Raw genomic sequence first — 18033 nt, 5'->3', positions numbered from 1 at the left:
TTTTCTGATAGCTTGACATTAGAATATAGACTATTAACGACTAAATTAAAATATAATGCAGAAGGAGGTTTTCTTTGTTTGTTGTTTTGTTGCGTTTCTTTGGAGGCTTAAGTGGTGTGAGCTGCAGTAACACAAAATAGGTTCAGGTATTGGAACAGCTGATATGACCTTACTGTACGACATGAGGCATCTTGTCTGAGCACTTTGGTAAATTGCATGTAAAGAGACTTAGCTTACCTTCGCCTCTGCTTAAGAGCAGATTCTCCAAATCCTCTACAGGAAACGACTTCCACAGTAAAGAAGGGACCTGTCAACTTCTACTGTTGCCTGTTTTCCAGACACTTTGAGGCCTTAATGACGGCACAATATACTGCAAAGCTGAAAAAGATCAGGCAAAGAACAGGATTGTGGAGGTCGGCATATGAGATGTGTAAATGAAATACTAATAATATTACCAGTAGAGAAGAAGAAGAAGAAAAAGAAGAAAAAGAAGAAGAAGAAGAAAAAGAAGAAGAAGAAGACGACGACGACGGTCGATTATAGCAACAAGACAAGCATAGAAGTCATCTGCTTTATTTACTTATGTCAAACAATAATACATAAGAGAGGAGAGGTCAAAGGAAAACCAACAATCTACATCAAAATAAAGAAATTTCAGTCCTGAGATTGACAAAAAGCAGGGAACAGACAAAATATCTACTGTGGTCGTTGGGATGGAGGGGGTTAGTGGCAGTTTGAGCAAATTCAAGATGATGGTTGTGGGGTGATGAGAGGGAGATTGCAGAACTGGAGAGGGGGTTGAAGGTAAGCAATCACTGGGATGCTTGGCTGTAGGCACATTCAAAAGTTGAAAACCCCACGACGAAAGGATTTTACAGCTTTTTTTTTGTTGTTATATTCAGACTTCTTATTTCGAAATCCAAGACTCATATATTATCATTTTCAAAAGAAAAGCAAGGTATTCTTTACATTTTTTCATCCTGAGGAGACAAAATCATTTTCAAACATAAACACAACACTGCAGGGAGAACAATAAGAGAGATGCTTAATAGATTTCCCATTTCCATATATATTATTTTCTCAAGGTTGCGGCACCCTCAGACTTTGGCAGCGTTGGTGCATTTGAGATCATTCGGGGAGGGAAAAGCCCTGTTTGTCCACAGGAACATTCTGAGAGCCACACAAACAGTAAAAATGAAACAGGAAGGAGAAAAAAAGCAAAATCCCCAGACTTTTGTGTTTAGGTCGGATACAGCAATATACCCACCACATAAACTAGATGAATATTTGGAGGCCATAAGCTTTTTTCAGCTGAGCATACATAGAGGTGACAATGAATAAATAAAAAGCTGTGAGGTCCTGGATTTGTGACCTCCTGCATCGCCTACAAAAACGGGCTTTGGGGCTCAAGATCCTGATTTTGTGTGTGCATAAATGTTTAAAACAACATTTAAAAATCGTATCCAGTTTCATTCAGCAGCACTATAGCGGTAATATGCTGCAACTCCGTAGCAAATCACAACACATCTTTTAATGATATTGTGCAAGAGAGCTATACGGCTGGCGGGTTAACTATACAAGCCTCCTCAGGACCATCTGTGTTATTGATTAAAGTATTTTCTTGCTAGGTAGGAGCCAAATGGAGAGGACTGGCCTCATGACTTTATCTCCTGCAGACGTTAAGGAGGGATGCTGGGAAGAACTCTGAGATGAGAGCCCCAGGGGCCCAAGGGCAGCCAGGGGACATGACTAAAGTGGTGTGGAGGGGACGTCACCCCCCTCACCACCCCCCCTCTGTCATCTGTAGGTTAGAGAAGCAGCGCCAAGACTCTACAGAGCGAGCAGCTGCCTTTTTTCCCCTCTATCCCTCCGTCCCCTCTGTTTTGAGAGTGAGAGAGCTGACCCTGCGATGAACGCTCCGCCTTCCTTCTCAGCACTATTTAAGGTGCATAATATGCGACTAGACCTTTGCACTGGTTAAAGGTCTTCATGGACTTATTGGGATTTACTAAGGGATTTTTACAACCAGCATACGTCAATTCCCCTCCACTCTGCCCTCAGGCCATCCTCGTGAGCGTCTCGCTGCCCTTGAAAACACGTTAACAGTCGATAGTCTGCAGCCACAGAGATAAGTTATAGATCTCCATGTCCTCGTTCAGGTGGGGTTTGATGGGTGTAATCTATCATTTCCTGGGCAGCACGAATTAAAATATTTTTTTCCGCGCATTAAAAATGATTATAATGATGATTATAAATGAAGAGTTCACTTACTAGAATTTAGTAAATGTATGCGCAGTATAAATCTTTCAGTGAAGATTGAATCTGAATACGAGGCCGCAGAGCCAAAGAGGGGAGGCTGAAACCAGCACCAGGAACATGGCAATTATCCTGATTACTGATGCTTCGAGGCTCCTCTGACCCCAAATCCCTCCCTGTATCTCTCTCCCCTCTTTCTTTCTTTCGCGGAGATCTGTCACATTGCACAGGGCCCCTCAGCCAGGCAGGGAGCAACCATGTATAATCCAACAAAAAACAAATCCCCTCCATCAAACACGGCCCAGCTTTTTAAAGCAGGCCTCTGAGCCCAGGCGCCGTGGTGCGGTGCTGAGGCCCTCTGAGACGCTGTGGAGGCTGTGATGGAGCCCACCCCCCACCCCCCCTAAAAAACCCCACTGTCCTCCCCTTCAACACCAGCCAGCCAGTTCCAACCTTCAGTTTGTTTAAGCACTGCTGAACCCTGTTGGCCCCGGACAGGGGGAGGGTGGGCTTAGATAATGACATGCCATATGCCACTCTCTGCAGCTGAGTGAGCCGTGCACGGATCGGCTCAGGCACAAATCTATTTGAAATTTAATTCTATTATCCTAATATGGGCTAAGCGTCCATTGTCCAAATCGGGAATTGTGGAATGGACCAGAGTTGCGGGGCTTAGATGCATCCCCATCAATAGGAACTCATTATGTGTAAAGGACAGACAGCAGACAGTTTGGAGCCTGTACAGTAGACAATGTAGCCACCAAGCAACAATGGTATGAGAGTATCTAAATACCATCTTATATTTCATACAATTTGTGAATTGATTGAAATGTTTCTACCAAAAACAGTTTTATTTTGTGCCGTCTTTTTCTCCGTTTCATTCAAAATGGACAGATTACTCACAGTGCCTAATAGGAAATCCCTTGCTATTTGAAAAGTGTTTGATTTCAACCCTTTGAGCGAATGAATACTCTCTCTACTGGCAGTGTCCAGCAGCCAGGCGTCACCCAATATTCCCATTAGCAGAGGGAACTGGTGCCTCAGACCTCCACTGGTGGGAAAGGCCAGACACCAGAAACTCCACTGCCCCAAGTGTCTTCTCTTCACTTCAACATCATATGACAGGGTTTAATGCTCGGATGCAGAAGCCAAACGGAGGGGATTTAGGGACGGGATGTATCTGGAAATCTGTCAAAATATTTCTACAAGACAGAAAATATGCTGGAATCACAGTGTGGCTGGGGTATTAAGCTGTTGAAACAACATGAAAAAATTTCACTGGAATGTTAAGGAGGCTTACTGTGCAAATTTAAGCCAAGGGCAATGGTATTCTTTCCACTGAAATCTTCGTCAGCCTTCAAAGACAGTAGCATGCCGACATACACCATTCGCTCAAAATGTAAGGCTCATAAAATTAAGCAAGGGTTATCTTAAGGGAAAACAGGTCTATTTATGGAGTGCAAATGATCAAAGAAACATTATTATTATTATTTCCTGCTTCATCTTCAATATTTATGTGTAAATCCTTTCTTTTTAAAAAAAAATGCTGTCTGTCCTTTATCTTTGGGTGGCTAAAGTCTGCACGTTTAAAAAGAAGAAGAAGAAGAAAAAAGAGAATGGGCAGAGGATTTATCGGTACCGTACAGCAAAGGATCTACATCACACATCACGCTCCGCTCTGGATCTCAGAGTGACTGCTGAAACGAGGGCCAAATTTCCCACTGATTTCTAGAGGACATACGTAAAAAAAAAAAGAATGACAGACTTCAAAGCCGAGATTTGGCTTCTGAATATATTCGTAAAGAAATTTATTTTACACCTCAAAACAAAAAGGGAATAGGGATTAGGGATGTGGTACATTGGGAATGTATTGACAACTGTAGTTTACATTTTTTGGTGTAAGCTCAGAGAAAAATGTTAATACAGTCATAATAATTGCACTTCATAAATCTAGACTGATGCCAGTATTTCCCCACAACAAAGCTCCGACTCACTCTCCAGTTACTAAATTCAATTTACCACTGAAATTTGACGGACAAAAGAAATGCTAATTTAAGACCAGAGGACTGCTGCACTGATCCAATTTTTCTCTTTCGCTCGAGTCTCACAAGGCAATAAAACATTGCAGTAATTTAAGTGCAGTACATTCAAGGGAATCTCACAGTCATAATAAATATTTCACTGCTCTGAATCATCAAGTTAAGACTGGCCCAGGCTAAATGTACCCCAACCAGGAGCCCAAACAGACAAGGGGAAGCAGTGAGCCTCGTCTCATTTCATCCGACACCAGAGGACGGGGCATGATTGTTTCCATTTTGTATTTGTTTGCAGGATCAGGGGTGAATCGTACCCCCGACATAAGACTTCCATCTGTTCCCACCTCTCTCTGTCATCACGATAATGTCTAACAGAAGTAGGCATGTAGCACTGCAGCTACAGTCAGAAAGGAGTCATGTGTGAACTTGACCTCTACTGTAGCCCCAGAGAATATGTAAAGCCTCTGATAAAAGGGAGCGAGATTTGCGAAACATCTCCTATACATTACTCAGATATGAGGTTTAAAGGACTCTCAGTCTTGGTGGTTGAAATCTTATAATGACAAATAAAAAGTCTGAGGATTTTGAAGAACACAAACTAAAATGCACACACGCATGCACTCAGCAACATACACGCATAAACATACGTAAGGTTATGTAATTAACCTCCCAATCACATTCTTCATTGTAACATTTGTTTTTCGTGTTTTTTTGTGTTTTTTTTTTGCAACATTTTCTTTTTTAAATAAGTATTTCAAGATTTATTGTAGATTCCAGTGTTGGTTAGGAAAAGATCTCTCTGACCAGGTTCTTACAGAACCATAGCAGTGGCTATGCCTCACACAAGGACATAAGAAACTGCACATCAGCTTGAGGAGGAATTATTAAATCATAAAAACAAAAATGGAAAAAATTGAAAAAAAAAAAAAAAAGAAGCATTTGAGACACTTTTCCCAATAGCAGCCAATGCATATAATATACCTACAAATATATAAAACAAAAAAATAGGTTCAAGTTTTTCAAGTTTCTTAAATATATCATATCCAAACTACCCAATTCCAAACTTCAAAGTTAACAAGATTCAAGCAGTGCAATTTATGTATCAATTATAACAGCAATAATAACTAATATTGTACTATCCTTTTAATTCAACCTTATGATCCTTGTACATACACACCCGAGTATAATTTGAGTCTCCTTGAGTATCAGCACATTGTGTATCTGAGTGTGTTTATATGTGTACTGTTACAGAGTTTGGGATTTTGAAAGCAGCCCTAAACTTTGGTCCTTTAAAGACCCTTTCAGTGACAACCTACACAGTAGCTTCATCCTCAGTATTTGGAAGGGGGGATACAAGTGCCGTATGCACTTCGTGTCAAGCTATGATTCGCATCAAAACGTTCAGGCAAGTAAAACAAACCAAAAAAAAAAAAAAAAAAAAAAATGAAGAAAAAAATAAATCAATCCAAAAAATCCTATTGGCAAACCACACAATGGAACATCTGGAGAATCTTGAAATCCCTTTTTCTCTCCCAATGGCAATCGCTACCACCTTTCATATTTGGGATTCCCACAGCCTGCCTTGAAACCACCAAACCGAGGTTGCACAGCAAAACAACTGCTCCTCTCTAAGCTCCCACACTAGTTAAAGCAGTGCCACTCTCAACATTCTGTACCCAGAAAAAAAACATCTCTGTTCTTTAACTTTGATTTTCTTCACAAATTTCACAACTCTTGATTCTCTTCCTCCTCTTCTTTCCCCCCTTTATCTGTAAACAGGGAGGCGGATGTGTGCGTGCTGGTGGTCTAACAGACGTGGCACAGACACAGTCTCGTAGCCTTTGCCAAGCATCTGCTCCTTGATGCAGGGTGGGTGGATGTCGTTGATCAGGTACTCCAGAGACTGCAAGCTGCTGCTCAGCACTGATGTGTTGCACAAGCTCTTGCTGGGCAAGCTGCAGCACAAACCTCCCCCGCTGTCTATGGCAGGGTGATGGTGGTGGTGGTAGTGGTGATGGGAGTAACCCATCTCTCTGTGCCCTGTGACCGGCCCGCCCGTGGAGGTGGCCATAAGCTCCTGGGGGTTGTAGCAGTCACTGTCAGGTGTCACCAGCACACTGTTCCACGGCGGGGCAAAATACTGACCCACTGAGAAATTTCCATGCATACCCACACAGTTCAAAGGGGAGGAGCTGACTTTGTCCATCCCGCCTCCTCCACTGGCACTCGCTGTCAGGTGGTACGGTCTGGAGGAAGAGGAGGACACTTGCCCCGCCATAATCCCTCCCCCTGGAACACACGTTTCGGGGGACTTGCTGATGGCGCCCCCTCCGCCGCTTCCTCCGCTGTACATGCGGAGCACAGCCTGTTGATGCTGCTGCTGCTGTTGTTGTTGTTGTTGTTGATGATGATGATGATGATGTTGTTGTTGTTGCTGCTGCTGCTTCTGCCAAAGGATGTAGTCCATACCATCTGCATACACACCAGTCTTCAACGCCTCTGCGTTTTGAGCCGGCAGCCCGGGCCCTGTGTACACCATATTAGTCTGGGGACCCATTCCTACCACGTAGCCTCCACCCGAGGAGCTCGAAGAGACCCCCATGACAGTTGCGCCCTGCTTGGAGGGGCTGGAATTTGACGGCGCGGTGGCAGCCCCTTGGCACACCTGCTGCAGAGCCTGGGCCTGGCAATGCTGGTTGATCTGATAGATGATACTCTGGATGGAGGGGAGGTTGGACTGTGCAGGCAGGGCCAGGCCTCGTCCCCCTGTTACAGGAATCACTGAGCCAGCTACAGTGACATTTGGAGGGACCGACAGTACGGGGCCTTCGGGGGGCTTTGAGGGCCCAGTGTGGTATACCATTTGGCCGTGGCCACTGGCTAAAGTGCTACTACTAGGAGGTGGGTACGGGGCGACAGCTATGTGGGCTGGAGAAAGCTTAGTCCGTCTGCCATCTGAGTTCTTGAGAACACCTTTCGAAGGGAGAAAGGTGGCTGTTGATGATGATGATGACGAGGAGGCCTTGATGATGGCAAGCAGGCCCTGATGGCCCCCTATGTGGATATGTGGGTAGGGAGCATAGCGTTGCCCTGTGGTGTCATATCCATTCACAGTCCGATTAAGGTGCTTGTGCTGCGGAACCCTGATGTTGGTGGGGAAGATCTTGATGGACAGAGGGCTGTTGGCTGTCTTCTGAGCGAAGGCATCGAGTTCTGCCGCAGTGGGGTAGCGTGGGGAATGTGGAGGCACCACCAGCTCACCTGCAAGAAAACAGAGAGAAAAGCATGAGTGAAATGAATCATCGACATAAAAGAGAAAAAACGGAACAGAACAGCAGACCAGGAGTGTAATTACCAGAAATATTGAAGGAGCCAACAGCAATTGCAGCCACAAAGTCAGATCAATCAATCAATCAATCGCAATAACCACTACTCTGCTGCAAAAGTAAAAGCTGGCAGCGTTACTGTGACTAAAGCAGAGAAATGTGAGTGTTTCTACAAGAGCAGGTGGATAAAAGCAGGTGCAAACAGCGGGCACAATGCAGAACAACCCAAATAGAGCTGGCAAATAGTAAATCAGGATCATTTATGTTCCGTCACTCCATTTGAGCTTTCTTTCAATCTCATTTTCACACCCTCCCGCGGAAGCTCATCCCTAGGCAAATGGATCTTTTTAAAAACTCATTCTGTCAAAGCCTGGTACCTTAGGCGCTGTTAAATCAGTGCATTGTGAAATTAATTCAGACTCTCTTTAGCATTGAATTGGGTTAGCCTTGAATACCAGACAAGCAGGGACGAAGGGGAGGGGATAAAAGCTTGTTTAATTGCAGTGGCACATTTGAGATTTATAAGTGGTATCACTTACTGGGTCTTACCCTTGGCCACAGAATTTTCACATTTAGTCAATCCAGGAGTGTGTGGAGAGGCCCTCAGAAAAAAAAAAAAACCCTACTAAACCTCTATGGGGAATTACTAGCCTGGTTAAGATGAACTACATGAGACCGAAGCCAAGTCAAGATCGCTTCATTGCTGCTTTTTGCAAACTTGGTCTCGGATGAAAGTGAAAATAAGCACACACTGTTTTAAAAAGCATTTAAAAGGACGGAAGTGCATCACTGGTGTGATTTAATAAATGAAACATTCGACATGTCAATGGTTTGCACATGGGTGACTACGACATATTTCAATCATGAACACAAGAACGTTTCTGTACGTAATAGATTGGAATTACATGCATTTATTTTACATTTGCAAAAATGCCCAGACGAAAAGACAGGTAGAAAGACGCTCCCATGAATGCACATATTAATGCTGCCATATGAAACCATTACAAACCAGAAATTCAATTCAGCTGTGAATGCGGCGAGTGAGACTAGCAATGGCCCTCGCTCAATGAGCCAAGGCTTGGCCAATGTGAATTGAGGTGGCAAACAGGAAAATGGCAATTTCTAAAAACCCTACCATGTGTCATTGTTTGGGGGCTGGGCATGGAGGTGAGAGGCCGCGGTGAGATTGGATTTAAACGACATTATTCAGGCAATTTCATGGCTACTTAGCTCAGTGTAACAAAAAGGGGAGGAGGTTGGGAAAAGAACTCAATTTACAAGCAATATATCAGCTGCCTCAAATGACTTGCAACCCCTTCAAAAATGACATTTTTATGCAAAAGCTAAGAAAACGCACAAGAATTAACTGCCATAACTGTGCCGTCAGCAAATGTCCTGGTGACCTAAGGAGTCTGCAGGGTGCCGGCTGTGACTGGGACTCACTCCATTTCCTCTCCGATTGCAAAATCATTTTAAAGAGACTCCACAGCCAAGTAGTCACAATTCTCATTTCTTTGCTCCCATTACAGAAAGCATGGGGAGTTCATTTCAACAACCCTATGGGTCTCCAACTGTGAAAATGATTAAATCTACAAGATCCATATCATAAAAGAAATAAATTGGAAATTTAACAGCAGAGGGGAGAGACTGTGAATATCCCCAGCCAAATTAAGTGCAGGACCTATTCCAGTCAGTTTGCTTCGTCCTGCAGACAGCAACCTCTCTAAATCAGAAACACTTCAAATTAGAATTAACATTTGTAAGGGAGTCTTAATCAGACTGAGGGAACCCGGTGCCACTCTAATGGGCAAGGCTCAGTGTGCCAGTCCAGCCTATCTCACATCTAACCGACCTTAGTGAAGCAAAGCTCCGCTTCCCCGGTGACGACAGTGCGATTTGCTTTGATGTTCTGACTTGCAGTGGAAAACTGACAGAAGACTTATTTCATTTGCTCAGAAGATAAAAAACATGCTCATTTCAAAGCACATTGCTGGTCCACATGCAAATGGAATGGCAGCGTTTTTTTTCTGATCTTCTATACATGAGGGCAAAAAAAAAAAAACACATCTTTGATCATCACATGGTCTAAATGAGGAAAGATACTTGGCTTTCAGGCATATCAAGGGCCTCTGCCCTGCCGTCCCTACAAGCCCCCAGCTGCAATATGCCCATCATTCCACCTAATTACTGCCACATGAGGGGAAAAAAACTATAAAAACAGCCAGGAAATTCATTAAAGGGTGGCTAATTCTATTCCTTCTCACTGACTGGGTCCATATTTTCCATGCGTGAGCCTGCATTTCTTCTGAGAGAGACGGAGAAAGCCCTCTCTCGCCGTCTTTTCCCAGCTTGGCCCTTGTTTGTCAATAGGCAGAGCCTTTGGCACACCAACCTGGCATCAAAGGGTTTCACACTTCACAGGCCACAGGGATTAGAGGCCTTTCAGGCCTACAAAACCCATCTCAGCTCCACAAAGGCTTCCGGTTATTAGAACCCACAGGCATAAAGGAAGAAGAGGAGGAGGAAGCAAATGAGCATCTGGATGCTTCTGATTCCAGCTTCCTCAATAAAAAAGTTCCATGGTATAAATTATATAGCAAAGTTGATTACAGTAAGTATGGCCGCAAACCGGCTGTAATTTCACTCTCACACAGCCACTGTTACACACTGTGTGTGTTTGATGTGCAGGGTCTCCACATCTCTCTCCTCCAGAGCAGTAAGTCTATAAGTGAGGACATGGGAGGTTAAAGGAGAGACTCTCCTTTTAGGCTGGCACTTTGTGACTTATTGGTTTAGGCTGCAGCAGATCATAGCTATGAGCAACAGCATACAGATGGTGCTGGCTGATAAACACCCTTCGAGGCAGCCAGCGCTGCCTCCTTTGTGTGCGCCCTCACCTCCTCGTAAGGTAGGGGGTTTCCTGCACCTGTGCACACTCCAGCGTGGATGTGCATGCAAACACGAAGCACGAAAAAAAGAAAGGCAAAAACACACACACACACACACACAAACCTGCATCTGCATCAGTTGTGTGTCTCATTTGCCATCAGTGGAGCATGTTGTTATCCTCTGCTCGGCTCTCTCATGAAATGTAGGGCAGGGACAACAACAGGTGCCTGTGCGGGCGACAGCCTGCAATGCCTCCTGGGCTAAATGCTTCACACTCGCTTCATTTCGACATGCGACAGCCTTGTAAGGATTAATTATTTCCCTGGGGATGGAAGAATATGGTTTTTCCCTTCCTGCGAGCAGGAGGCTATGTGCGCTCAAAAGCACATGAAACAGCTTATAGTAAATGAATAGGGAAATCTGGGCTAGCACTGCTTTAACAATAAGCAGGAGGAGATAAAAAAAGTTTCACATGAAAGGAATGTAAACAAACCAAGCATATGATTGAACTGCACTGGAGATGAGATAAAAGCTCAGGCAAACACATGCATTAGTTCTGAGAGATCACGCGCCAGGGAGCGGAGATGGCAGGGAGGCAATTAATGGGCTGACCTTCGTCCTTAATCACCCAGTGCCTGGCACACAATGCCCATGTGTCAGAGCAGCACACATCTCTAAATGCCACCGCTCATTAGCACGATGCACGTAGTGAGAGAGGCTATCTGTGCAGCGGTACACTCTCCAGCGGTCAGACAGAGATAGCAAGGGCTGGGATAGGATAACATGGCAGCGCGGAGCCGGCCTGAGCTGCAGTAGGCCATGATATGATCTAGAAATCCCATTTCACTTGGAGGATGGGCACTCTTCTTTCTCTCCATTTTTGATTGGCACGAAACTCCCCAAGCGCAACGTCCTTGGTGTACCCGGCGCTGTTACCGTGATTGCATGTGTGCTTGTGTGTATGCACACGTGTGTGTGTGTGTGGGTGTGTATCTCTGTGCGTTCTGTGAAAGGGGTACCCAATTCTGAACACTCAATTAACACTCCTTTAATTAGCCAACAGTACATTTTGAATTCTGATGAACTAATTTTCTTGGTGTGAGGGTGGAGGAGGTGGTGGAGGGCTGGTGAAGATGAGGTCCACTGGGTACAAAACAGCAATAAAGAGGGAACTGGTTAGATTAGACTGTAAAAAATCCATTAAATTCTGTGCACTTCTTCCAAGTGAGAGGTCAAATTGTGTTGATCACAAGAAGCAAAGGCAGACAGAGAGAATATGAGAGCTGGGAGTTAGGTGAGGTGGAAAGACGGGGGGGTATGGGGGGGTATGGGGGGGGGGAGATAGGGAGTCAGAGGCTGTGCGAGAGCGCAGCACCAAATCCAGAGGACCATGAGAATGCTTTGCATTTTAATTAGAGGTTTAAATGAATAAGCAGAGGGAAAAGTCAGAGAGAACTGCCTGAAATGCCCTTGCTCCCATTTATTAGTGTTCCAAGTGTTTTAAGATTATGAGCAGGTTGGAGAAGTTTCTTCTTATTAGTGGAGAAAACGCTCGAACACATCAAAAAGCCCTCGCCGTTTCCTCACTCACTCCAGCAAGCCCATATCCCTACTTAGCGCATGTTTTCATCCCCTCTGACCGTGTACGCTGGTGAGCAGTGGAAAAATGTGCTTGTTTAAATGAAGGGAGAGGACCGTTTGGTCGAAACGCAATTAAGTTTTCACAGAACAAGGAGTGCATCGTACACATTCACTTTGGCCAAACAAACAGAGCTGGCCGTGATGAGGTTAGGGCAAACAACAGCAGCGGAGATGAAAGAAAACACGGGGGTCAGCTTCGGTCCAACGTGTCCCACGTTCATAAGCCATTTCCCTCAAAGAGGAACAGTTCCTGTCAAATGGTTTGAGCCAAGAGGGGACATTAGCTGCTGCACTCGTCTATGCATGCTGGGTCTCCTGTATCCCACCGTATTTGTCTTCTTTTTTTTTTTTGTGAATGCATGTAACAAAGGATCCTCACAGGATTCAAAATGGGAGATTCTTATGCGCTGTGCATTATGGACCACTGGGCCAGCAAGCCTTGTAACACATTCCACCACTAATGGACACTTTGCCCTTAACCTCATCGTAATTAAGTTATTCAAATTAATAATTCATGGCTAAAACAGTCTTCAATCTGTCAGCTAGGGAAAATGTCTGACCTGTCAAACGCGCTGCAACCTAGAAAAGGGCAGATTCAACAGCATTGTCCCACGGAGGAACCCTTGACCGATGGCTATTGTTTAGCTCTTTAGCAGATAGGATCAGGGTCCTCTCCCCACCTCTGTGAGCCCGCGGTATGAAGACGGGCAGGCTGGGGGAAGCCAGAGGCAGCTTCGCGTCCTGAACAATACCTGCCTTGTGCTAATGGAGGTGTCATCTGGCACAGGGCTGATTAGTCAGCGATTACAGCCAGGCCTCAATTGCCGTGACAACTGCTGCAAACACAATGGGCCCTGATAGAGCCAGCTGTTTGGTCCTCTGCAATTAACCCTGCATCCCACTCGTCTCCGGCAGTGCGCTGCCTCTAATTGACTATCGGGCACACAAAGCAGGGGCTGTCGGCCAGACCCCCTGGACATAGCCCCCCCACCCCTCTGCCGAGGTAGAGATGATAATAATAGAGGCGTCCTGTGGACTCGGCCGCCAGTCAATCAAAGCCCCAGTGCCCCACAGGAGCTTCCTGAGGAGAGAGGGCGCAGAGGAAGCACATGTATGAGCCAGTGATCAACAGGGTACAGCAGCCTTGCAGGGGGGCAGACATGTTGAATATGCCCTCAGCTGGAGGACTAATCAATTCAAGAGCATGTGAGGGGAAAGGGAACCCTGCTGCTTGCTTGATATCAGAAAAAGCCATTTTTAGGAACACTCATCTCCCTCTGTTCATCTCAAAGTTGATTTTCTGTGCAACAACATAGCGGGAGAAAAAAAAAAAGAATCAAGGCAATTATTTGTCAGGCCTTTGCTATCTATAATTGCAAAAGATAAAAATCAAACCGCAATGATTTCTCAGAGGATAGAGCTGTCTAAATTCATGGCTGCTTGTGTCATCATAATCATCAAACAAATGAATATTGTAAGACAGTGGAAATGCAAATGCCTTCTTCACCAGACTCAGTCATCTCTAAGTTCTTCTCATTCTTGTAATTTTAATAACTTATTTAATTAAAAATAACCTGTATTTTGCTAAGTAAACAAACCATATACTCCACAATTCCATGAATCAAATCAGTCTTTTAATTGAATTAATCACTATGTTAATAAAATCAGGAGTTGGACAACATTTATCAACAGGGGTTTCCGTGCTGCAATCACATATTGGGCTTTTAACCTGCCAACATGTTTCACAAATAGCAAAGAGGATAATGAGAATGTTAAAGCAATCCGCACACTGATCCCTCACAGGCACGCAGACGTGGCACGATGTCAAAAATGGATTTAATCATTAAAAGAGATTTAAAAAAAAAAAAAAAAAAAAAAAAAAACTTGGACAAAACTCCCAAATCTAATCTTTCATTTCATTAAAACCAATCTAATCTCAGATTTAATTTATCTATTTCCTGCACAAGCAGATGGAAGAAATACCCAATTGAGAGCCTAATTTGGGCTTCTTCCTCACACAGACTGCAGCATGAGGTCATTTAGTGTGCCTGCGGTGAGGCAGTCCACGTGTGCAGTTAATACTGAACACCGAGACAGAGATAAGGTACAGATAACACGAGGACGGAGCCCAGGAAAAAAAACAGATCTGCATTTTTTCCACGTCCTGCACAGCTTCGTTATGTCTATCTGTATTATTACTCTTTTACAGTTTCACATATACGTGTAACGTGGCGACGGACAATGTGTACAATCAAAACAGCTAATTAGGTTTCTATTATAAAGGTTTCCTCCCAAGAAATGCGAAATATTATACCACCAGGACACTGTCATGTTTACATTTTCTCGTTAGAATTTATCTCTAAAGCCAGATGTTCCTGAATCAGCCATGAAAATTAATTAGCTGGTTTGATGTGGCAACCTCATGCTCCTTCCAGACAGACCTGGCTTTTATGAGCTGTAGGGGAAATTACTGAGAATTGATTGATCCTGAAGGACTCTTCTGTACACATGGACTAGCAGACAGACAGACAGACACAGGTCCTGCTAACACCAGCTGATGAGACATCCTTTGTCTTTAATAGCTACAACATCAATAAACATTAAACGTCAAAATCCATTAACCTATAGTAGCTCAATGTTCTTTATGTTTATTTCTAAAAAAGCAGGTGAATAAATGTGATGCACAATTAAAACCAGGCTGATGTCTCTCCAGTCTCCCTCTCTGTCGCTTCATCCCCCCTCTCTGTCTCTTCAGTCTCCCTCTCTGAGTAAGTGAGTTTCATCTGGGGTGCTTGCCGGGCGAAATCACCTCAGGGCGAACACTTTATTATCTGTAGTCAAAGCGTCACCACAAATACCATTCTACACACACAAGTGTCACTTTCCATTTGTCTGCACTCTGGCTGCATTAGCGAAGCCTCGCCGGCACAGAGCCTCGTCTCAAACGCGCCCGGCAGAAGAAAACTAACAGCGTGGGAAAGCACTCGTCCTGCATTCCTGCCCCATTAACACCACTGGCATCACCGGAGGAGGCCGGCTGCCTCTCTTGGGAATTCAAAACATTATCAGCCCTAACCTTTGGCAAGATAGAATTTGAAAAGACAAACAGATAAAGATATTTAGGCAGACATCTTACTGTCTTGACCATTTACGTTATGTTTATCACAAGACGTCATGAAAATGAACTAAACATAAGCAGATCGCTGCACGTGTTAATTACTGATGAGCTAGCTGTCCAGCAAAAACCCCACCAGTGGGTATTTGAGGCACAAAGGAATGCAGGCCAGCAGCAAACGTGTCAGGCCTTTTTTTGTGGGACACCCGTGCACCAAACAAACACAGAACTGGGGCAACTACATGTTAAGCTCCCACTAAATACTGCAAAATTAAAAAAAACAGGCAAACAAAAAGAACAGGCTTCATGTTTGTTCCCATGACAGCAAAAAAAAAAAGGGCCTCTCACAGCCACAACCTAATTTCAGGCACGAGTTTCGCCAGGCTCTTTCCATTTGCAATAATTTATGGTCCAGGATGGGCAACATAATAGATAATAAATGAAAAAAAAAAAAAACTATATTCATCATAAAACTGCTTTCTGTTTAATAATCAAGTCTGGCCAAAGGGCTTAGTGGAGTGCATGGTTCTGTATAGATGGAGGGGGGGGGCTGGCCCCCGGTTTGTGGGCTGCCTGTGATGAGCCAGCCCTCAGGCCTGCCTGGGCCACCCTCATTGTGCATACAGCATGGTCTAGAAAGCAGAGCTTATCAGCAAATACCCCGAGTCAGCACAAGCAGCGGGCTGGTTATGCGTTGCGACTGGCACACCAGCCGATATTGTCATGTGCGATTAGGTCTCTGCTCATGGGCCTGTGAACTCATTCCTATGGCATCAAAGTCACCCCCCACCCACACACACACACACACACACACACACACCCCTCCATTTGTAGCCCTGCCTCTCTGCTGCCCTCTCTGACATCTGAGGTTTTTCCATTTTACATCCAGACGTGCCACTTCACAATGTACCTCACTGAGCCGTGTGGAAAGCCGTGCACCGCTGCAAACATATTCAAAATACAACAACAGATTAAGACCGCTGTGATTTCCAAAGCAAATCTCTGCAGCTTAATTAATTCAGTCCACAAGGGTCATCCACAAGTTAGAGCTAGTAGCCGGTGCACCAAGCAGCAGCCGGTGCCAGTTGTTTTGTCTCGCTACACCTCTCCAGATGACAAGGCTGATAGAGAGGAACAAAAGCCGGCTCACGGGAGAAAGGACGACTAACTATGAGGGCAGTTATGGGAAAACATCAGGAAGAAGGAACTGAGATTAAACCATTCAGTGATGATGCAGAGAGCAGCGCAGGACACAGAGCCAAGAAATAACTACAACAAGGACAAATCCTGACCTGACGGATTTATGTGGAGCCCTCCCTTTTTTTTAAAGAATATGCCACGCTGTGACACTATTTCCTCAAAGGGATACATGTACAGCCAAGAGCAAGCAGCAACCACAGTCATGCACAAACTCAAATGGACGCAGCGACACTACACACACACAGGTTTGGAGTACGAACCCCAGAGGTAGAGATTGTAAGCTCATACAGAGATAAGAAAAGGAACCAGTGCAGAGAGCAGAGAAGGAAGAAAAAAAGGGAGAAAGTGGGAGTGAGAGATGAGGAGAGGCTGGAGGCGCCTGGGCAGGCCTGTCAGACTGGAGGAAGTGCTGGTGCACAGGCCTGCAGGTAAATGGAAGAAGAAAGGCGCCTGCAGGCTGCCCGAGGCAAGCCTGGGCCCTTCTGTTCTATCATTTAGGAGACAAGTCCTCCACTGATTCCCAATTAATATTTAACACTGCACAGACAACAAGGCACTCGACTGCAGTACACATGCCAACGAGAGGAGAGGAGAAGAGGGGAGGGGAGGGGAGGAGGGTAGAGGAGGGGAGGAGAGGATAGGAGATTAGAGGAGAGGACAGGAGAGGAGAGGAGAAGAGACGAGGGGAGGGGAGAGGAGGAGAGGAGAGGAGAGGAGAGGAGATAAGAGGAGAGGAGAGGAGGGGGAGGAGTTTTGAGGAGAGGAGAGGAGGAGGGGAGACATAAATGGGTACATTTTAAGGAAAACATTTTTGCTAATGGAGTTGTGGGGGCAAGGCTTTAGAGAAGCAATGTGTTTTATTTTAAGTATTGCAACATCAGAAAGCTAAAACCAACAAATTAGACACTTGCTGCTCCCTGATGGAGCTGACAGATACAGGCCCGGGTTCCTGGGTTAGTGAAAAGTGGTTGCTGGAAATCTGTTCAAAGGCCTAGAGGTCGAGTAAAAAATGATTCTGATTGAAATGGCAACAAAAAAAAAAACACGCCCTACCTCTGAACTTATAACCAAGCGAATGTGATTCAGTATTTCTGAAACCCTACAATGAAGCCGATGCATGTGAAGAGAGTCATGAGAATGAGCCGGACGAGCAAACCACAGGAACTGCAGTAAAAACGTCCCACGGGGCGATGATTTCAACATTGTGCTGTGGTCACTTTGCACTCCCGTGCTTTCGCCACAATACCCTCTACACTATTACAGCGGACTGAAAAACCACAGCAAGGGGTGTGTATTAAACATTTGGTGCATGTTCATGACCGGTTTTGGTATGAAACACCAAACTCCACAGCTGCTGTTTGAATTTTGTTCTCACAACATTTATTAGGAATTCTGGATGGTGGCTTGGAGGCTAGAACGAGTGTGCCAATTGAAAATGAATAGACACAACTATGGTAGATGTAATTTATGCAACAACATACTGTGTGCAAGGGCGTTACCCAGTGTGACCACAAAGTACACGTTGCTGAAAGTACTGTTAAGCAATATTTTGTACTAAACAAGATAACGC

General features: G+C 44.8%; 1 protein-coding gene across 1 annotated transcript in view; it reads right to left on the bottom strand.

The window, feature by feature from the left end:
• Positions 1-555: 555 nt before the first annotated feature.
• Positions 556-18033, bottom strand: part of fam222aa (family with sequence similarity 222 member Aa) — a 47563-nt gene continuing 30085 nt past the window's right edge. Inside the window, exon 3 of the mRNA XM_084023918.1 lies at positions 556-7553. Within this exon, the coding sequence (XP_083880044.1) occupies positions 6058-7553 (1496 nt within the window). The 3' untranslated portion in view covers positions 556-6057. The remainder of the gene's footprint in view (positions 7554-18033) is intronic.

Source organism: Eutrigla gurnardus (assembly GCF_963514095.1).
Source record: "Eutrigla gurnardus genome assembly, chromosome: 13".
Taxonomy (NCBI): domain Eukaryota; kingdom Metazoa; phylum Chordata; class Actinopteri; order Perciformes; family Triglidae; genus Eutrigla; species Eutrigla gurnardus.
Note: the sequence above shows the minus strand (reverse complement) of the source record. Positions and strands in the feature narration are given on the sequence as shown.